Source organism: Myotis nattereri, assembly GCF_964212035.1.
Source record: "Myotis nattereri genome assembly, chromosome: 7".
NCBI lineage: Eukaryota > Metazoa > Chordata > Mammalia > Chiroptera > Vespertilionidae > Myotis > Myotis nattereri.
Window position 1 is genome coordinate 77,180,212 of NC_138082.1, and position 19,375 is coordinate 77,199,586.

At 38.5% G+C, this 19,375-nt stretch overlaps 1 protein-coding gene across 5 annotated transcripts in view; it reads right to left on the reverse strand.

The window, feature by feature from the left end:
• Positions 1–1,598: 1,598 nt before the first annotated feature.
• Positions 1,599–19,375, reverse strand: part of CCNT2 (cyclin T2) — a 44,333-nt gene continuing 26,556 nt past the window's right edge. The window contains exons 4-10 of one of the 5 annotated variants that reach the window (XM_081095383.1): positions 18,371–18,431; positions 15,705–15,767; positions 12,564–12,609; positions 10,775–10,938; positions 5,823–5,893; positions 4,233–5,388; positions 1,599–4,131 (exon numbers count right to left, since the gene is read on the reverse strand). In XM_081095383.1, the coding sequence (XP_080951509.1) occupies positions 4,064–4,131; positions 4,233–5,388; positions 5,823–5,893; positions 10,775–10,938; positions 12,564–12,609; positions 15,705–15,767; positions 18,371–18,431 (1,629 nt within the window). In that variant the 3' untranslated portion in view covers positions 1,599–4,063. Of the gene's footprint in view, positions 5,389–5,822; positions 5,894–10,774; positions 10,939–12,244; positions 12,610–12,731; positions 13,534–15,704; positions 15,768–18,370; positions 18,432–19,375 lie in introns of those variants that run through there. The other 4 variants (XM_081095382.1, XR_013996217.1, XM_081095384.1 and 1 more) reach the window with 4 other exon arrangements.

Consider the following 19,375-nt stretch of genomic DNA (forward strand, 5'->3'; position numbering starts at 1 on the left):
TTTCTTGACAATACAACCTCCTTCCTTTACAGATAATATACCGTGTTAAAAAAGTCCTTACTTATTTCCAAAGCCCTAAAATATCTCATCAACCAAGGGTACTTAAAGAGTACATAACAGTCATTCACTGTTTATTTCTAAGGTTGGTTATAGGAATAAAAATCAGCCATTTTAACTGATCAAATATAACAAAAATGTGCTTTAGGTGCTTTTAAGGCAAGGTATTCAATAACAAAAAAAAACCCACTTTAAATTGGTTAATCTAAAATAGAACTCAACTAGTCATTTCTTTAGTTCTAAGGGGATAGACAGGCCAAAATTAAGGTACCCAACTGACAAGAGGAAAATTCTGATGTCCTATCCCAAATTAAATTACACCAGGCTGGAGGGTGGGAGAGACAGGAAGTAAATCAGTTAACAGATGACGTCTCATCCAGTTTACACATGAATATTCCAAACTGTTGCCCACAACCAATACAAAAGCATCAAATACCTTTCCTTTACAGCCTATCCTAGGATGGTCCCCGTTTCACCTTTTCCAGCCCCTTTTATCTAGAGCCAATGTAAATTCTTTCATAACCTCTTACACTTTTCTTCCCCAAACTCATTGTATGAAAGAGCCTCACCCACCCCAGGATGGTGGCTTAGACTGTAAGCCCCAGGACCTGACCCTTACTCTGGCTAGTCCTTTTTTCAGAAAACCTTTCAGTTTTGAAGATTTCTAAGAGTACAAAGTAATGTAAACACCCCTCATGAAATTATGAAATCAGGTATCACCGTAGAAATTTTCTTGGACTCTAATGAACTCTAATCAGAATGAATAGCAGGCTCATAGGAAGAGCCAGCTGCATCTATAAGTACACTCAAAGATAAAATTAGGGATGATTTATATGACTTTTCAGTATTTAAAAACCTGCAATAAGAAAGGAACCTCAGATTTAAACAAGAAAAAATAACTAGGATTTTTGCAAGGTCTTACCAATAAATACTACTGCCAGTTTTGTAAAGTAGGCCTCCAGGAAAATTTCTGTGAAAAGATATTCCTTTGTTTTGGTTCTAAAATACTGTGTTTTAAAGTAGCTAAGGCAAATATTAGGGGGCACAGCTCAATGTTGGAAAGTTGGTTGAAAGAGGTAGAAGTAAAGCCTTTGTATGCAGTGTGCTTCTGCATAAAGGTAACAACCTATGACCTGGGGAGGACACAACTAAAAAATGAATCACTCTTTTATACGCTGTTAAAAGATAATGCTTTTTAATATTTCAAATAGTTTTAAAAATCTCATCAAAAATGTTTCACCTTAACAGTACTTTGCACACGTGGAATTTCATACCTAAATTTGGTGATACTATTTTGGTTCATTTATGGCTACTTACAAGAAGACTCAGAAATAATGTCCATTCTCTAGAGTCTTTTTCTTTGGTTGAGCCTACTGGGACCAGGCTAATGAGACAGCTAAAGCAAATTCATGGTAATATGAATTATGTGAATTTTCACTGAATGGAATTGAAACTTAAAAGGATTTCCATATTTATCCCCTTCATGGTTTTGGAAGCTAATGTCCCGTTCAGAAGTTAAAGAGTTTGAACAGCTCACACAATCCTGTAAAAATTACAACTGGCTGCCCTTTAATAAATAAAGTCATTGTAAAGATTTACATTTACAGAGTGAAAAGTGAATACATAGCATTTTAAATTCAATTTTGGAAGTACTAATAAGTACTGACCCATAACAATATACACTAGCCAACTTTTTAACTGTCCATCATTAGCACCAATAAAGATTCAACAAAATTACTTTTATTCCCACATCTCAAAACAATTCTGCAAATTCTTTGTGAAGTTTAAGTATAGTCACAGACCTTAAATATTCACATTGTTTTCTATGTCATACTGAAAATATGTTCACTAATTTTCTGGATATTCTTTACAAAATCTTATTAAAATTCCTGGTATTATCATCCCTAAGTATACAGTAGCATAACCACACTATGTAGTTTCACATGATAGCTCCTTAGAGGTTTCACATCTAAATTACCAAGAACAAAACCCTTCCCTCCCTCATTCTGTACTCAGCTTAATTCTATATACTAGTCCTTGGATTATGTACCACTGTCAAAGTATAACTGCATCAAAATTATGTTTGTGGATAACAATAATATGCCATACAGAACAAAGTTACACATAATGACAAAGATTACTAAAGTTATGCAAGACAAACAAATGTTAGGACATGCTAGCTAGGGAAAGTCCCTAGAAAGAAGCTCCTACTATACTAAATTCAAATAACATTAACAAAATAACAAACAATTATCTTTTAAAAAATTATAAAGCTATTGGCAAATTAGGTAATTGCTAAATAAAAGTAGAGCACAAGATTAAACTCTCATATTTACAACTGCAATATACTTGAATAAAATTACAATTGTGCACATATCAGTGGCTTTTTAAAACAAAAATAAATCATATACATAGAGGAAAAATGAAGACAGCTTTCAGTTCAACAGAAGCTGAATTCAACCCATCTCAAAGATACTCAACAGCTCAAAGATTTACCACAGAATAAATAGAAGACTCACTGATAAACCAGGGCCGTATTACTGCTGTTTAAAACAAATTTTAAACAAATTAATGTCTATTGTTTATTCAAAGTCAGATGACTGTGCCAATATGACCTCAACAGGACTATACTGAGACGTGCAAACAAATGTAAAACCTCCACTAGCTGTCTACCTTTTTTTCTCAGAGGTTCCTGATAAGCTATAAATACAGATACAATGCACAGTGATCTTTTTATTTATTGTTAGAATATAAAAGAACTGAGAGAGTAATAGTTTTAATTTTATTTTTAAAGGAAGACTGAATTTACCTGAAAAAGAAATGTGGCATCACACACAAACAAGCTTGAGGGGAGGAGTATGTTTGAGAATACACTGTCATTCCGAATGCTGAAGGAAACGCGATCCCTATTTACTGTTAAACTATGTAGTGTTGACGTTTTTTCTTTAAGGAAAAAAACTTAATTTTTCACTATGTACTTTTTGTGAATTTAGTTTTCAAATCACAGTAATCTACATAACCATTATTAACAGCTCTGTGTTATAGTACTGCAACAAACCAACAAACATTTAACTGCACTTCACATCAAGAGTATGTAAACTTAATTTTTTCCTCTTCAAGCCTTTAGAAAACTAGGGGCTATTTCAGCAGCCAATCTGGTCAAAACCTCTGAAGGCAGGTCAGTGCCTCACAGTGTAAGTGACCATCTGTGGCACTGCATACCCATCAGGTACTGAAGCGTCCCCCTTCAGAGGCTTCCAGTAAGGCCTAGAGTTTAAGGTTAACATGAAAAGTGCCACCTTTGTTTTAGATTAGTGATGGACTCTGACAAGATAAAATAAAGTTATTCTGTATATTGTTATACTTACAAGCAGCTCCAATCCTGAGTATTTATGGTAATATCTAAACATACAAAAATGTATGTACATTTTTCTCCACTTTCCTGTAAACTGTTTTCAGTATACTGTTTTATCCCTTTAACATTGAAACATGCAAATCATACATACAAGTATAAATACACAAAAGAAAACAATTTACACTCATTCAAAAGTCAAGCAACAACAAAAATAATATAGCTACAGTATTCAAATTATAAATAACAAATGCTTGAGGCATCTTATATTCCTAGAAGCAGCCAGCCATTCATCCTAATGTTCTCAGCTGCAATTGTAGAAATACTGAGTTTTGCACCTTCCATGCTTTTACAGTATTTATAACACTATCATATGTGGAGATAAAGACTTGTTTACTATAATCTCTTCTTTTCAGAATGAAGAATAAAGCAGCACTTACAAATATTGAAACAGTGGCAGCAACGGCAGGTGTTACCACTGCTAGATCAGGAGGATTCCATTCTAACAATCTTTAAATTAAAAAAGGAAAGGAAAAATTGACCTAAACAAACAATTACATGTTCATTCCTTGGGCACTTAACAGCGAGTCCAGCATGTCGTATGTGTCTTTGTAGTCCATATGCTGGCTGTTTGTACTGTACTCGTGATGGACATCAGGACCGTTGGTCTCCACTGGCTTCTTGTCCAGTTTCACGAGGGTGCTGAGATGTCCGTAGCCCACCTGGTATGTGACAGGGGGAGGAGGGGGTAAGGGATGGTTAAAAACAGAGTTGTGAGAGGATATATACTGCTTAACAGAGGAGGAAGAACTAGATGAACTACCTGAACTTTTGGAACTTTTGCTCATTTTGGCGTGATGGTTGTGAGATGCATCATTGACATGCAGCTTCTTCCTTGAAGAGCTGGAACTAGAGGAAATGCCATCACTGCTCAGGCCAACAGGACTCCTCAGAACAGTGGGTGGTATTCCATCAGCACTGTGTTTACTGCCACCACTGCTGCTGCCACTGTGTGAGTGGGAATGCTTGTGACTGCTGGGGTGGTGGCGGTTGGAGGGATGTTCCTTGTGCTTATCTTTATGGTCTCTGCTAATATGTGGGCTGGAATGCTTGCTCTTCCCACTGCCTTCATCAGAAGAGCTGTGCCTTTCTGAAGAAACTTTTATCTTCATTTTCAGTTCTTCTTTACTGGCACTTTTATCAGTGGGTGGTAATGGGATCCGTAATTTCAGCGATCCACTTTTTTCCTTCTTATCTGCCATATATTTTTCAGGTTTTTCTGCATTTGTGATGGGAATTTTCATTTTGATGGGAGAAGTTACAGAGCTGCTGCTGGTTGCCTGCGACTGAACGTGTTTGTGTTGCTGTTCTGCCTGAGCAGCTATATAATGATCCCTGACATCCAGATCAAGGGTTTCTAGCTTACGTTTTTCTCTGTATTTATCTAAAGACATCTTCTGAGGAATAACTCCTGGAGTAGCAGATATTGGTCCATGGTGCTTACTGCTCCCTGCTTTATGAGTATATTCTTGCTTAATAGAAGAATGATCAGAAATTTTGTCAGGTCTGTGATGCAATCCTGAATGCAGGGAGAGAGAAGGTCCCTGCTGGAAGTTGATGTTGTACTGGCTACCAGACAGAGATGTCTCCTGTTTCTGTGAATATATCTGCTCGGTCCTTGCTGATTCTTGATGTTGAGGCCATTCTTGGTGTGACGACAAACTGTATGAGGTACCTGGCATTCCTGCTGCTAGTACTGATAAATTATCAGACGTATGGCTGTCTTGAACAGAAATATTTCCTGAATTCAGAGGTACTGGTGCAGGGAATGCTGATGTAGATGGTTTCTGAAAACTTGGGTTTGCAGGCACACCAGCAACACTATCCACTAAAATGGAATTTTGGACCAAAGATGAACCAAGAAGCGGTGTTTCCGATACTTGTCTATCTACTTTTGGTTTCTTAGCCGCCTGATCAGCCTATTTAAATAAAACACAAAAGAAGCAATGACAACAAAGGAATTTAGTACACAATTCTTTGGTTATAAAAATTCTGTATTTATAAGCATAAAACAAGACTATAAAATGTTGAAAGCACTAATTTTGGAATTCGATACACAACCTAGCCACCATTTGAGAAAGCAACTTAACTTGTCTAGGCTTTAACTTCCCCATTTGTAAAATGAGAAGAATATTTCCATCATTGTGAGGTTTATAAAAAATTTATAAAATACTCGGCAAAGTCCATTGGACATAGTAGTTGAATACAATATATGTGTATATAGCTTCTGATACATTATAATTATTCAGGAATACTGGAAATAAGAATATTTAACCCCCAACATCAAACTGGTTAGCTTTGTAATTGTTAAATGACAAATTGATAATCTCTTAAACCCTGCCAATTCTCTTACCCTCCAGTTTCGAATCTTCTTCAACCTACTAGGCGTTTTCTCCAGTATCTGTAGAAATTCATGTGTTAACTCTAAAAATAAAATTTAAATTTATAACTTAGCAGGTGCCTTTATGAATTAAATTTCTCTCAAGTGAGCAATATTAAAAAAGTTCTCAAGAGTTCATCTACTTCAATATCACCCTCTTATTCAACCTTCAGCATTTACAGTAGACATAGCTCTGAACTAGTATTTTTAAAGAAAATCACTCTCACACCCAAATTTTATATGCTTGCTCACAATCTCTGGAAAGTTTAGTAGCATTAAAAAAATATTCCCCCAAAATAAAAACCTCCACTAAGCAAAAACAATAATAATATTTGTTGCAGGCAAGATCCATCAATAGATTTAAAATTAGTGGGCAAAAGTTTGAGGAAAAAGAAGGATATTTGTATAATCCCAACATATCTTCTTCAAGATATTAATTGCAAAGAGAAAAACAGTAACTTTACAATGGAGAAACACAGTAAATACCATCTTAACCAAGTGATGATGGCTATCATTACTAGCAATAAGAGGTATCAACATGATGTACCCCCATAAGATCTAATCTAATAATAGGCAAACATGGTAATTGACCGTACCTTCGCTACGCTCCCCATAGGCGAATCAGGGCGATATGCAAATTAACTGCTAACTAAGGTGGCGGTTAACCGCCAACAAAGATGGCAGTTAATTTGCATACTGCAGGCAGGGTAGGACAGCGCAAGCCGACATCCAGGCCCCCGTGTGTGACTGGGGGGCGGGCGGGGGCTGAAGCGAAGGCAAGCGGTGCCGATCGCCTCGCCGGAGCCCTTGCCCGCCCACCGGAGACAGGGGGCCCACTCCCATGTGCGACCCAGGGGCGGGCGGGGGATCGGCGGCATCGCTTACCTTAGCATGAGCCCCGCCCGGCAGCACAGGGCCAGGAAAGTGGGATGCGACCCTGGAGCACTGTAGCTACCTGGGCTCTCCCCGCTGTCCGCGCTTCATGAATCACAAGTTTCCGCGGAGGCGGCGGCTGCAGGATGCAGAGCGGGAAACGGGGGAGCGGGCAGAGCACGGCTCGGGCTCGGGCTTGACGGAGGAGATATCCCCAGCGGGCAGCAGCTGCCCCTGCCGCCGGGGAGATCTCCTCTGCGCTGGTGCCCTCTGTCAAGCCCGAGCCTCACTCGACCTGCTCCTGTCTCCCGCTCTGCATCCTGCAGCTGCCGCCTCCGTGGAAACTTGCGATTCATGAAGCATGGGCGGTGTGGTGGAGGAGGCACCTAAGAAGTCCCCAGACACCAGCGCCGGGAGCTGGGAACTTTGTGCCAGGCGCTCCCGGCGGGGCCATGGCAGAGGGGAGCTGGGACTCTGGCCACCGCCGTCGCCGCCCCCCAGCTGGCTCCAGGCACTTGGTGCACTGGCTACTGTTGCTGCTTTGGCTGCTGGAAGCTCCGCTGCTGCTTGGGGTCCAGGCGAAGGAGGCTGGCCAGGGGCCTGGGCCAGGTCAGCAGCCCCTGCCGCCGCTGCCTCAGCAGCAACAGAGCGGGCAGCAATACAATGGTGAGCGGGTCCTGAGCCCCGTCCACCCGCCGGGGACACGGGGCCCGAGAGAGAGAGAGAGAGAGAGAGAGAGAGAGAGAGAGAGAGAGAGAGAGAGAGAGAGAGAGGCGGAATTTGGCACCCCACAGCCCTCCCTGATCGACCACTGCAATTCCAAGCCAGCGAGGCCTGCCTTCAGGCCGCAGCTCCAGGTCCCTCATCCCCACCCAAGGCCCGAGAGCAAGTGCTGGGAAGGGGCACCCAGGGGTTCGGGAATGCAGCGCGAAGGGCAGGCACGAGGTGGGGGGGGTGGGGGGGGGGGAAGGCTGTGTTTACACCACCAAGTTTCCCTCTTCTGCCCTGGCCCGCATCCCTCCTCCTTCCCCTCGAGGACCAGCTCCTGCCTACATGCTTGCTGGGCAGGCCCAAGTGCACCGGGGAGTGAGCCATGGCAATCAGGATGGCCACTTCCTGGGATGGGATGGACAGACCATGGGGATTCATGAGGGCAATGAGGCCCGTGGGGCATACGCCACCCTCCGGCAGTGGGGGTGGCTGGCCAAGCTGAGTCTGGCTTCAGTGGTGCCAGTAGGAGCCCGAGGCCACCCCAACCCCCACAGGTCCTGGGCAGACGGTGGCTCAGTGGAGAGCGGTGTCTCCATGCATGGTGCCCAGGGGCAGCTGTGAGCTGCTGCAACCCCGCCCCACGCTTCAGGGAGGGGGAGAAGGCTCACAGCCACCAGCAGCCTAGGCTGCACTGCCTGGCCTGTGCCTCAGCCTGCCAGGCTGGCAGGGTCCAGAGCAGGTGAGCTGTTCCCTTCCCCCAGTGGGAGAATAGGGAGGAGAGCGCTGGGTGCAGGGAGGGGACCTCAGCTGGGATCCTCCTGGTGTTGGGAAGGAGCCCAGTCTGAGCCCGGTGGGGAGCTTAGGAAGTCTGGCTAAGCAGGCGCTGGTTCATACCAACTCTTACTCTGCCATCTTCCTCCAGCTCTTCAAGCTAGCCCCCCTGCCCCACCTGTCTGGGGGAATGGGCTCTGGGTGACCTCCCTGAGCTCAGACTGTGGACCCAGAGACCTCAAGGAAGAGTGCCCTGCCGGGCCCGGGCAGGGGCCGGTGCAGAACTACCAGGGCAGAGTTGCTTCGGTGTCTTGGTGAAGTTTGCAACTGACCCAAGGAGGAAACCTGAGAGGGGGAAGGCTGGGAGGCATGAATTGCCAGCACTTTAGCCACTTGAAAACAGCTCCACTTGGAATGTGAGGCGATTGTACGTTCAGCTGAGAAGTGAGGGGGCTGAACTCCACCATCGCTGGGCTCCTGTCAGTCCGAGGCCCAAGCGTCCACCACGACAAGGAAAGAACAGAGTGAGGGGCCCGGAGGAAGGGAGGACAATTGAAGAAAACCGTGTCTAGACTTTCCCCAGCCTCTCCTTTCTGCTGCCTACAAGGGCCCCAGGCCCAGACACAGTTCTGTCTCCACCTTTTAGTCCCCTATTCTCCAACCACAGAGGAAAGAAATAAGGAAGGAGTCTGTGCTGCCTTCAGAAAGTATCTATATACCTGATCGGCCAGTTGCCTTCCACAGAGGGAGGCCAGACTGTGGCTTAGGCTCACTCCCCACAGGGACATCAGTAGAACATCCTGTGAGGGCTCCCAGACTGTTAGAGGGGGCAGGGTGGGCTGAGGGATGCCCCCCGAGTGCACAAATTTTTGTGCACTGGGCCTCTATACTAATAAAAAGGTAATATGCTAATTAGACTGGACGTCTTCCGGATGACCATCCAGATGTCCTTCCTGACAAAGCCGGGCCCAGGCGAAGCCACCTGCCCACGGTTCTGGGTGCTGGTGCCTGCGGTTGCGGTCCAGGAAAGGGAGAAAAGCCGTCCGCCCCGCGGTCCCGGGAGCCGGTGCCTGCGGCCTGGGAGAGGGAGAAAAGCTGCCTGCACCATGACTGTGGATGGCCTGGGCGGAGCTGGCCCAGGTCCCGGGTGCCTGTGGCTGGCCAGAGGGAGGGAAGCCTGGGTCCCGGGTGTGGGGCCGAGGCAGAGGCAGAGGCAGTTAGGGACGATCAGGCAGGCAGAGGTGGTTAGGGGCGATCAGGCAGGTAGGCAGAGGGGATAGGGCCAATCAGGCAGGCGAATGGTTAGGAGCCAGTGGTCCCAAATTGTGAGAGGCAGTCAGTCATCCCCTGAGGGGTCCTGGATTGGAGAGGGTGTAGGCTGGGCTGAGGGACCCCCCATCCCTGGTGCATGAATTTCGTGCACCGGGCCTCTGGGGCATTGATAAAATGCATTTTGTGTTTCTAGATGTCCTCAGTTGCAACAGGCATATATCCTATTTTCCATTAGCTTCGAATTTTGTGAAGGAAGTTGGGGAAAGCCCACAAAAAGAATAAGCTAAAACCCAACATACTAGTTTAGGCACATCTATTAAGTAAGAATGTTATCTATTTCTTTTCTGAAATTTATAATACATAGCTAAAATGTCTTAATCTCCAAGAATCTCCTACCTCTGGCCAACTTCTCTTACGTTTTAACAAGAGAAATTTTTTATCAGGAGACCCTCAAATCCAGGTTCAATTTAGAGAACTTGTACCCCCAATTTTCCCTTGTCAACTCACATTTAATGATGTAAGACAACTATGGCACATTTCATCAGTGGAACTACAGAGCAAGAACTGTTACCCAGAAAATACCATTAGTTCATTGCTTCACATCTTCTGCAATACCTGACTTTGAGTCTGTACATTTTAAACTCAACAAAACTAATCTTTGAGTTTGAAAAAGCCTCAAAAGGCTTGAGATATTCAGTGGTGGTTAATATATGTACACTTTATTTTTTTTAGGCTAATGAATCCTTATTTTCATCCTGTGTTCATTTGATCATGTAATTATTCTTTAAAATCTATTACCAAATTGTTAAAAAAGAATTATAGTTGTTTTTAAAGTCTATTTTTTGAAATACAAACTAAAATATTAATACATGAAATAATGATATCTGGGATTAGCATTTAAAATAATTATATGGGAGCCCTGGCCGCTGTGGCTCAGTTGGTTGGAGCACTGTGCTGTACACCGAAAGATCGTTGGTTCGATTCTCGGTCAGGGCACATACCTAGGTTTTGGGTTCAATCTCCAGTGGAAGTGTATATGAAAGGTAACCAATCGACATTTCTCTCTCCCTCTCCCTTTCCCTCTCTCTAAAATCAATAAAGGCATGTCCTTGGATGAGGATTAAAAATTAAAAACTGCAGGGGAGGAAGGAAGCTGAATGGGGCAGAATTGGTAACTATTCAGTTTGGCATGAATATATGGAATTCACTGGTTTTCAAACCTATACAGAATTAGATAGAATTTTTCCATAATAAAAAGAAATATTTTTTATTTAAAAATGATTATTTTCTCTACTTACCATCTAATAATTCTAAAGTAACTGTAGGATCCACATATTCCCACCAATGTTTTCCATCAGTTGACACAGGAATCTCCCAATTGGACCATTTGCAAGCCAAATGAATGCATACACATGCTATCACTGTTGGTTTGTACTGAAGACAGAAGGTGGTAAGATGTAGACTGTTGTGGCGCATGTTTGAAAACGAAGAGTCATAGAAATTCAAATATGTAAAACAAAGAAAAAACATTTACCAGTAAGATTAGAACAGAAACAGAATTATAAAGGTTTTCTTCTGTAAGCCTAGAGTACAAAACCTTACTTTATTATGTGAAAAGCTAACACTAATATTTACAAAATTTCAGCACTAAAAAAGCCCTATACATTATGAACATTCCCCATACTCTTAAGCCCGAGTATATTAATATTTTATTAATACTAATATATTAATATTTCTGAATTTTGCTTTTACATCTAAATTCAAAGTATTTTTATTTCTTTATAAGTGGAGGTGAAGACATACCTAATACACTTCTATTTCCAATAACCACTATATACCAGTACAACACTTTAAATTTTTTTTGGTGGCATTTTTGTTTCTTTTGTAATACCATGGTAAAAAAGTAATGAAAAAGCTGAGGATTCCTGGTAAAAGTGACACATTTCAACAATGCATTATAATCAGAGATTCTACCATTTGATGTGGCTTAAACATAATTCTCAAGTAAGTTAAAGAGAATTTAACACTTATCTATGTAAATCTGTCTTTTTAATAGAGCCACAGAGAAAACTTACCTTTTGCGTAACAGCTTCAAAGCCCAATGTTGCCATGAACTACAAAAACACTTTCTCCTTCCACTATGCTGGGCATGTAACATGTTACAAGTAGGCTTTTCTAAGCAAAGTTTTAAATTTGTTTTTTGGGGTTTTTTTGCTTTTGTTCAGAATTCCTCAGAATAGAGGTTAAAGCCCAACAACATATATCTGAGGAAATACATAGATTATTTGCCAATCCAAAATTTTAAATAAAACTTAACAGTGTCACAAAAAAATTAAGGGCCACACAAAGCTGGTTTGGTCCCCTCCTCCCCAGAAACCCATTAAAAAAACAAATTTAAATAATTAATATAATCAATACAGAACAGAATTTTATATTATATATTAAAGGCTTTTAAAAACTATTCTTCCACTTCAGTTTCAGAATTAATGAAAATGTTTATTGATCAATCACAACTCACACCATTTTTTATTTATATAAACTGAAAAGGAAGTAAGGTTTTTTAAAAGTAAAAGTTGTACTTATGCACATCCAGGCACTGATAAGAGTCGACTACTTCTAATTTACTACTAATGGGTATTATATAACCAAGCTATAGAAATTTTACTTATTAAAAAACTTTAATGATTAAAGTTAAGATTGGATCAATGTGAAATTTTAAAAATTGTCATTTAACTATAATTATAAACTAGAAATAGCTTTATACTTACCAAGTTGCTCGAATTTCTACGTTAAGTTTAGCTCTGTGTAATCTTTAGCTGCTATTCAGGCTACCAATTTTAGACTTATGCACTCACAAATCGAGAATATGTCATCAGAAAGCACCACTACACTTCACATTGTGCATTTAACCCCTCTGTGCCCAAAGTCCCTTGTACAATACACCGCAAAGCAGACAGGAAGGTACCACCACAGTAGATGGTCCAGTCTCCTGTTGCAACAAGGGTAAGAGACACATTGAGGGGGCCCTGCATTAAAGGAAGCTATAGTGTGCTACAACAGTGCAACAAAGAGGGTCAGGATAACAACCTGTTGGTAGCCATGAAATAGGATGTCTGTGCCAAATCCTTGCTTGCTGTAAGGAAAAAAAAAAGAAAAACGAAGACAATACTATCAGCTTTAACATGCTACCATTAAAAAGTTCTCAACATAACAAAAACTTCAAAGATGTGTACACAAAAAGTAAATTTTACTTACTACTTACAAATATCACAAGAGCGCCATCATTTTCTATACTACTGAAAATCTTCAACAACATTCACTCAAATGTTTCTTGCTATCCCCCAAAGATCTGAGAAACAAGCCGATTTGCTTTTAGCTAGCCAGTTACAAGGGCTAAACTTGTTACTAAGTTAAGCATCTAGTCAGCTAAAAGTTGCAATAAAGCATTCTCCTGGATTTAAAAAAAAAAAGAAGAGGAAGAAGAAGAAAAGATTTTGAAGTCTAATACAAAATACAAAGAGTTGCCTGCCAGACTTAATCCTCAGTCATATTTAAATTGGCTTAGCACTTCCATCAAAATAAAAGAAAACAAACCCCCACCCTCCAAAGTCAGAGAGCACAACTGCTCAGTTTTTCATCAGGCTACTAAGCATCAACAGAGAATAAACAACCTAAAACATTATAAGGACAAATATAGGAAACTCCACTATATTGTTTTTAAAAAATTATAGAATCCAATTAATAGAACTTTAGATTATGATATGAGTATTGTAGAGGGAATCATGATGCTTCAACACTGTCACCCCCTCAAAGAATGGAAATTAAGACACTGAAATGGAAAACTGGCCCTCCCCTTCTGCTTCTTATTCTTCCCAATAGGGATGCCTCTGCTATATATAGTTCACCCTTTTCTCCCAATTACATTCACGAAACTGACATAAACTTTCCCCTGTTTCAACTAGGATTAGTTCCCTTCAACTCACCCCTCTTTAAAAGGCCTCAAAATCCTTGCCCCCTGGTGGTTTTATCTGCAGCACCTGTAATCCCTGCTGCCCCATGTGAATCTTAAAAAGGGACCTGGGCTTAGCAGAGCTGTGCTAAGAGTGCCAAGGCATCAGATGTCCTGGAGGCAGTGTGACTTAAGTATTGCTTTCTTTCCTTATGGGAAAGGAAGGATAAATCAGAAAAGTGAAAGTCCCTGTAAAATGACATTAGCCAATTCTGCAGCAAAGGAGCATAATACCAATTTTCTCTTGTGGGGAAAGGAGAGAGGTAAAGGACTTGAAAGAAGCCAAACCATTTACTCCCTTCACAAAAGACGCAAAATATGTAGATAAGAAATTTTAAATTGCCATAGCAGTTTTCACCTCAGAATATGTCTAAATTCAATAACCTCACTGTGCATGAGAGGAAAAATGTAGGGAAAATGATCTTTTGTTAGCTTGAAATTGTAATAGAACAAAGAAAAAAAGAGACCAAACATGAAAGAAAATTTATTAAATGGAGATACAAACCCTGTTATTCAAAATGTTAGTCAGACAAGAGGAGTTTAAACATATATAAAATCTGTACTAAAATTTAAGAGTCAGTCACATTTTAAACATTAACAACAACAAAATTCATATTTTAATATTTTGCTTTGGATGATATATAAAATTTGGTTTTTGTAAATGTTTTAAAATTTACTATTCAATTTTGCAAATCAATGTTCTTTATGTCTTTGGCTTTTTTAGATATCGGAGAAAGTACAAAAAAAGTAATAAACTTCGAAAAACGATTTTTAAAAAGCTGACTAAAACTTCACAATACTAAGCTGAAAATCCAGTTTCAATTCCTACTAAAGTATTATTTTAATCTATATTAATACCTTCCTTCAATATCATTCTTCATCAGACTCAATTTAAAACAAATTATATGGCTTTCCATTAGTCTGACAAAACAGTTTACCCTTTCAAGTTTCTAGGAAAATAGAACTACTCAGATTTTTTTTCTTAATTCAACATCTACACTAGTTATCTATACAAATCTATACTATACTGTAATACTGGGGATGAGAATGTGCTATAAAATATATTCAATCACAAAGAATAGGAACTATAAGTATGTTCAAGTTTACAAATGATAATATGTGCTAATGGCATTTTTAGAGGTCCAATTCTTGTAGTGTCAGATAACAGAGCCTTTGTTTAAAAAAAAAAATGTAGTCATAACATATAAAATCCTACCTAGGTAAAAAATGAATTCAATTTAGAATGAATAAAATGTGAGGATAATTAGGTAAACACTAAAAAACAAAACAAGGCCTTCAAAAGTCTTACCCATTTTGTTTAGAATAATCCTAAAGAAGTCTGGTGGTAAAAGAATGAAACTGCAAAATTTAATTTTCAAAAAGGAAGTAATAGGAAAAGGCACACTAAAGATTCTAAGGGGTTGCTATTAGTAAGTAACATTTCTAATGGGAAGCAGTAGCAGCAGCAGCAGCAGTATAACAACATGCAACCGTGAAAAACTATTTCTAGGCAAATAACAGATACACCAGGTTCATTAACAAGAGCAGAAAAACGTGTTTCACATGCTTTATAAGCAGTAAAGCAAAAGGTACAAAAGCTTCCTTATTCCTGTTTATAAAAGGTGTAATAGCCACATTACACACTACATATCATGCTATATAATTATTTCCTTATTATACACAAAAAGGAAACCATTTTTAGTAATACTAAAGAGCTGTGAAAAATGTATTAAACCAATTCTGTTCAAATGAAGATGGGCAAGACATATGCAAACATGACAAATCTAAGAAACACAATTTTTTTATAGAAAAAATCTGAGGTTGATCTCCAAATTCTTATACTGTAGTCTCTTCAAGAAGTCAATGTAAGTTTCTGACATAATTAAAAATTAATACTACTCTCTATACACATGTGTTAATGGCCTTCATCTTAAATAGTAACTGAAATATAGGACAGGCATAGCCCAAAGGGGAGGTAGAGAGCCCGAATATTTAAAGCCCTCCAAATTTTTAGTGAAATAAAACTCTCACTGAAGTGTATATAAAAAGAAGTAGATGAGTAGGAAGATACATAACACTACAAAGTAATGCTTCAAAATGACATTTTCCTTATTAAAATTCAAGAAAAGGCTGTAAGAACAAAATAGCATTTAAATCAACTATAGACAACAAAAATCATAAATATTGTATTTAATTAAAAAGTTTCAAAGATCACTTACCTCTTACTAACTGGGTACATTTCACCACATCTGTGTGTGGGTGCTCAATGGTGATCTCAAAACCTGAAATGAAAAGCACTTTTTTCCCCAATCACTTACCACTACAATACTTGCCTGAGAAATGCCATTCACCACACAACCATAAATGTGTAATATATTTTTCACTATTAAAAAAACCCAAAGATAATGTTTCCTATCACTGACATGATCACTAAATACCTCTGATAGGAAATCATTTCTTCTCAAAAACAATGTTCCAATTATGAAAATTTATTATCAGCTATTTGTAGATCAGGGAGGAATATTTATTCAAAAATCTGAATTACAATTAGTTTGAGATTATCCTCATTTTAAAAATAAACTAAAATCATAAGTTTGCCTCACATGTTAAGCAGGGAATTCAACTATGTAGTATATTTCTTTCCCCTTCCCCCTTTTATTGAATTTACTGGAGTTCTTAAGTGTATTCCAACTCTTTCAGATGTGAAAAATTTTTCATAAATATAACCTTTGGGCTACAGTGTAAAAAATGACCTTTTAAATAATACAGTGCTCTTATTTTCTTAGTATGCCTTAGATCAAAAGTTTCAGCAAGTTAGCTTATAACTATGTTTCATTAATAAGAAAACTGTTAAAGTTAAGTACACCTGTAGGCCTCAAGATTCATTAAATCACTGTTTCTAAAACCAAAGATAAAATGTTGAAAAGCTTTCAATGCCCAATCAACCCTTAAGTAGGGTGAGGACATATCTAATGCCTTCAGAAGCAATAAGTGAATAATATCCTAATAATAGGTAATCTGGATTTATAAAGTTACTGTATGGTCTATTTATATTCCCATAATAAAACTGTAATAAAACCTGCAAAATCATACTTTAATGAAAGCCAAAGAGGTATATCTTATACATTCTTATGTTTCCCTTAAAAATGCTATTATTCATTCTTCATGCTTAAGACTCTGTCATAATGCAAACACACTGATTTTTAAAAAAATATCTTTAATTATTTTAAAATACAATGTTCTTTTTTCAACTTTCATTATATTTAAATTTTCATATTTATTTAACTTTATATACTAAAACAATAACATTTACATTACTGAATTTGAAGGGAATGAGAATATTCTCACTTTTGTTTTTGTATCTTTTTATACTATAAAAACTTTAAACAAGTGATATTTCAAACAAGCTACTTTTGTAATAAAAATAATCAGTTATTATGAGAAGCTGTGATTACCATTTGAATTCAACATTTGGGAATGGAGTAATAAATAAAATAAAAATAACTACAATAATAAATAATGATTATGACACAGACACTATGTGGCAATTTTTAAATATATCATCTTCACGCCGAAACCAGTTTGGCTCAGTGGATAGAGCGTCGGCCTGCGGACTGAAAGGTCCCAGGTTCGATTCCAGTCAAGGGCATGTACCTGGGTTGCGGGCATATCCCCAGTAGGAGATGTGCAGGAGGCAGCTGATCGATGTTTCTCTCTCATCGATGTTTCTAACTCTCTATCTCTCTCCCTTCCTCTCTGTAAAAAATCAATAAAATATATTTTAAAAAAAATATCATCTTCACAATGTTAAGGTAGGCATTATCATTCCACCTCATATATAGAATGGAGGATGAAAGGTAAAGAGGGGAATTTTGCCCAAGTCAGAGGCCTACAGATTTAAACCCAGCTCTCTGTAAAGACAATGTTCTTCTAGGAGTAATACATGACTTTACAAAAGTCAAAACTGTCTTAAGCCCCAATTTCGTCATGGTAAAGTGAAACATCAGAATAAATGATCTTTAGAGGCCAATTAAGTTGCACTAACTTTGCAGACAATATAACTTTTAGAAAACAATGTTCAACATTCAACTATTATGTCACATTAAAAATGATATACATTCATTAAACACTGACTATAAGCTCTAGGACAGTGATGGCGAACCTTTTGAGCTCGGCGTGTCAGCATTTTGAAAAACCCTAACTTAACTCTGGTGCCGTGTCACATATAGAAATTTTTTGATATTTGCAACCATAGTAAAACAAAGACTTATATATTTTTGACATTTATTTTTATATATTTAAATGCCATTTAACAAAGAAAAATCAACCAAAAAAATGAGTTTGCGTGTCACCTGACACGCGTGTCATAGGTTCGCCATGACTGCTCTAGGAGAACAAGAACTGCCATGTATATTTGTACACATTACAATCATGTGCAACAGTTTGAGAGGAATTATTTCATTCTCCAATGCAAAGCCAGAACGAAACATAGGATCCCAATTATCTGAAAACATTAAAATCTCACCAAAGGTTGTTTATGTGAAATGAAATGAAATTTTTAAAAATGGTTTTCTTATAACCAGGCAATAATATTCTGGCCCTAAACTTTATTTTAAAATGAAACTTTCATCAAAGATAAAATCACTCCAGACATTTTTTCCTTTATTTAGAATATATATAGCAGGCACTTGAATAATGTCATTTCACTCAACATCATTTGTTATACCATAGGAACTTAACTCTTGTTTGTATCAATTAGCCCATAGTAAACTGGTTTTATTATATGTTGTTTCACTTAGTTAAAATACCAACTGATGACATTAAGTAAAGACTTATTGTACTGCATTGAAGAACACACATAAAAATATATGACGTAAGTACATACCTAGGGTTTGTAGCATTATGGTTTCAAGTAAAACCAGTTCTTGAGTTTGTTGAAGGTAAGCCTGCGAGGTAAAAACAGCAGTATTAAAATGCTTAAGATAAACATAACTACCAGACTATGAGACCGTTAAGTTTCATGAGAATTATAGATTGATTACAACAGAATTAGAGTAGTTTATAAATATGAAGGAAAGAAATCGAAGGAAATGGAGAAAGCTTATATTCTGTGCTAAGTCGAAATTGAATTACTTCTGTAAATAAAGCAAAACCCCAAAAAACCTAATGATAATGATAATATGACAGGAAGGAGGGCTAGTCTATAATATAAAACTTTACCTAGGTATTATTAGTGCTTCAAGACATATTAGATAGGAAGCACCAATCCACATAAGAACACCAAATTCAAACCCACCTTAAAGAAAGACTTATCAACTTAATCTAGGATACCTTCATGTGATAATTTCTTGACAGTAACAGGTTACTTTTAGAATTAACTTTCTCTCTCCAAAAAAGGCAAAATAAAAATTTTAAAAAGCTGTATAATCTCTAGATTAAAAGGAAAAATTTTAGATATAAAATACCAAAATAATATATCATACACCCAACCTCAATAAATTATTCATCCCCCAGCTGGCTTTGCTCAGTGTTAGAGTGTTAGCTCCCGGAATGAAGGGTTGTGGGTTTGATTCTGGTCAAAGGCACATACCTCCGGTGCATACCTCAGGGTGCATGTGGGAGGCAACCAATTGATGCGTCTCTCTCACATCAATGTTTCGCTCTGTCTCCCCACCTCCTTTCTACTCTCTAAAAAAAAAATAAATGGAAAAAAATATCCTCGGGTGAGGATTAACAAAATAAACAAACAAAAAATTCCTCTACTGCAATTACTCTGAAAATAAAGGGTATGAAAAATTTTCTGCCATCTCATTTTTAGATCATGACATAAGTACCAGAAATATTGTTAGTAAGAAAACAATGTATCATATATAAGTATTCATTTATATAA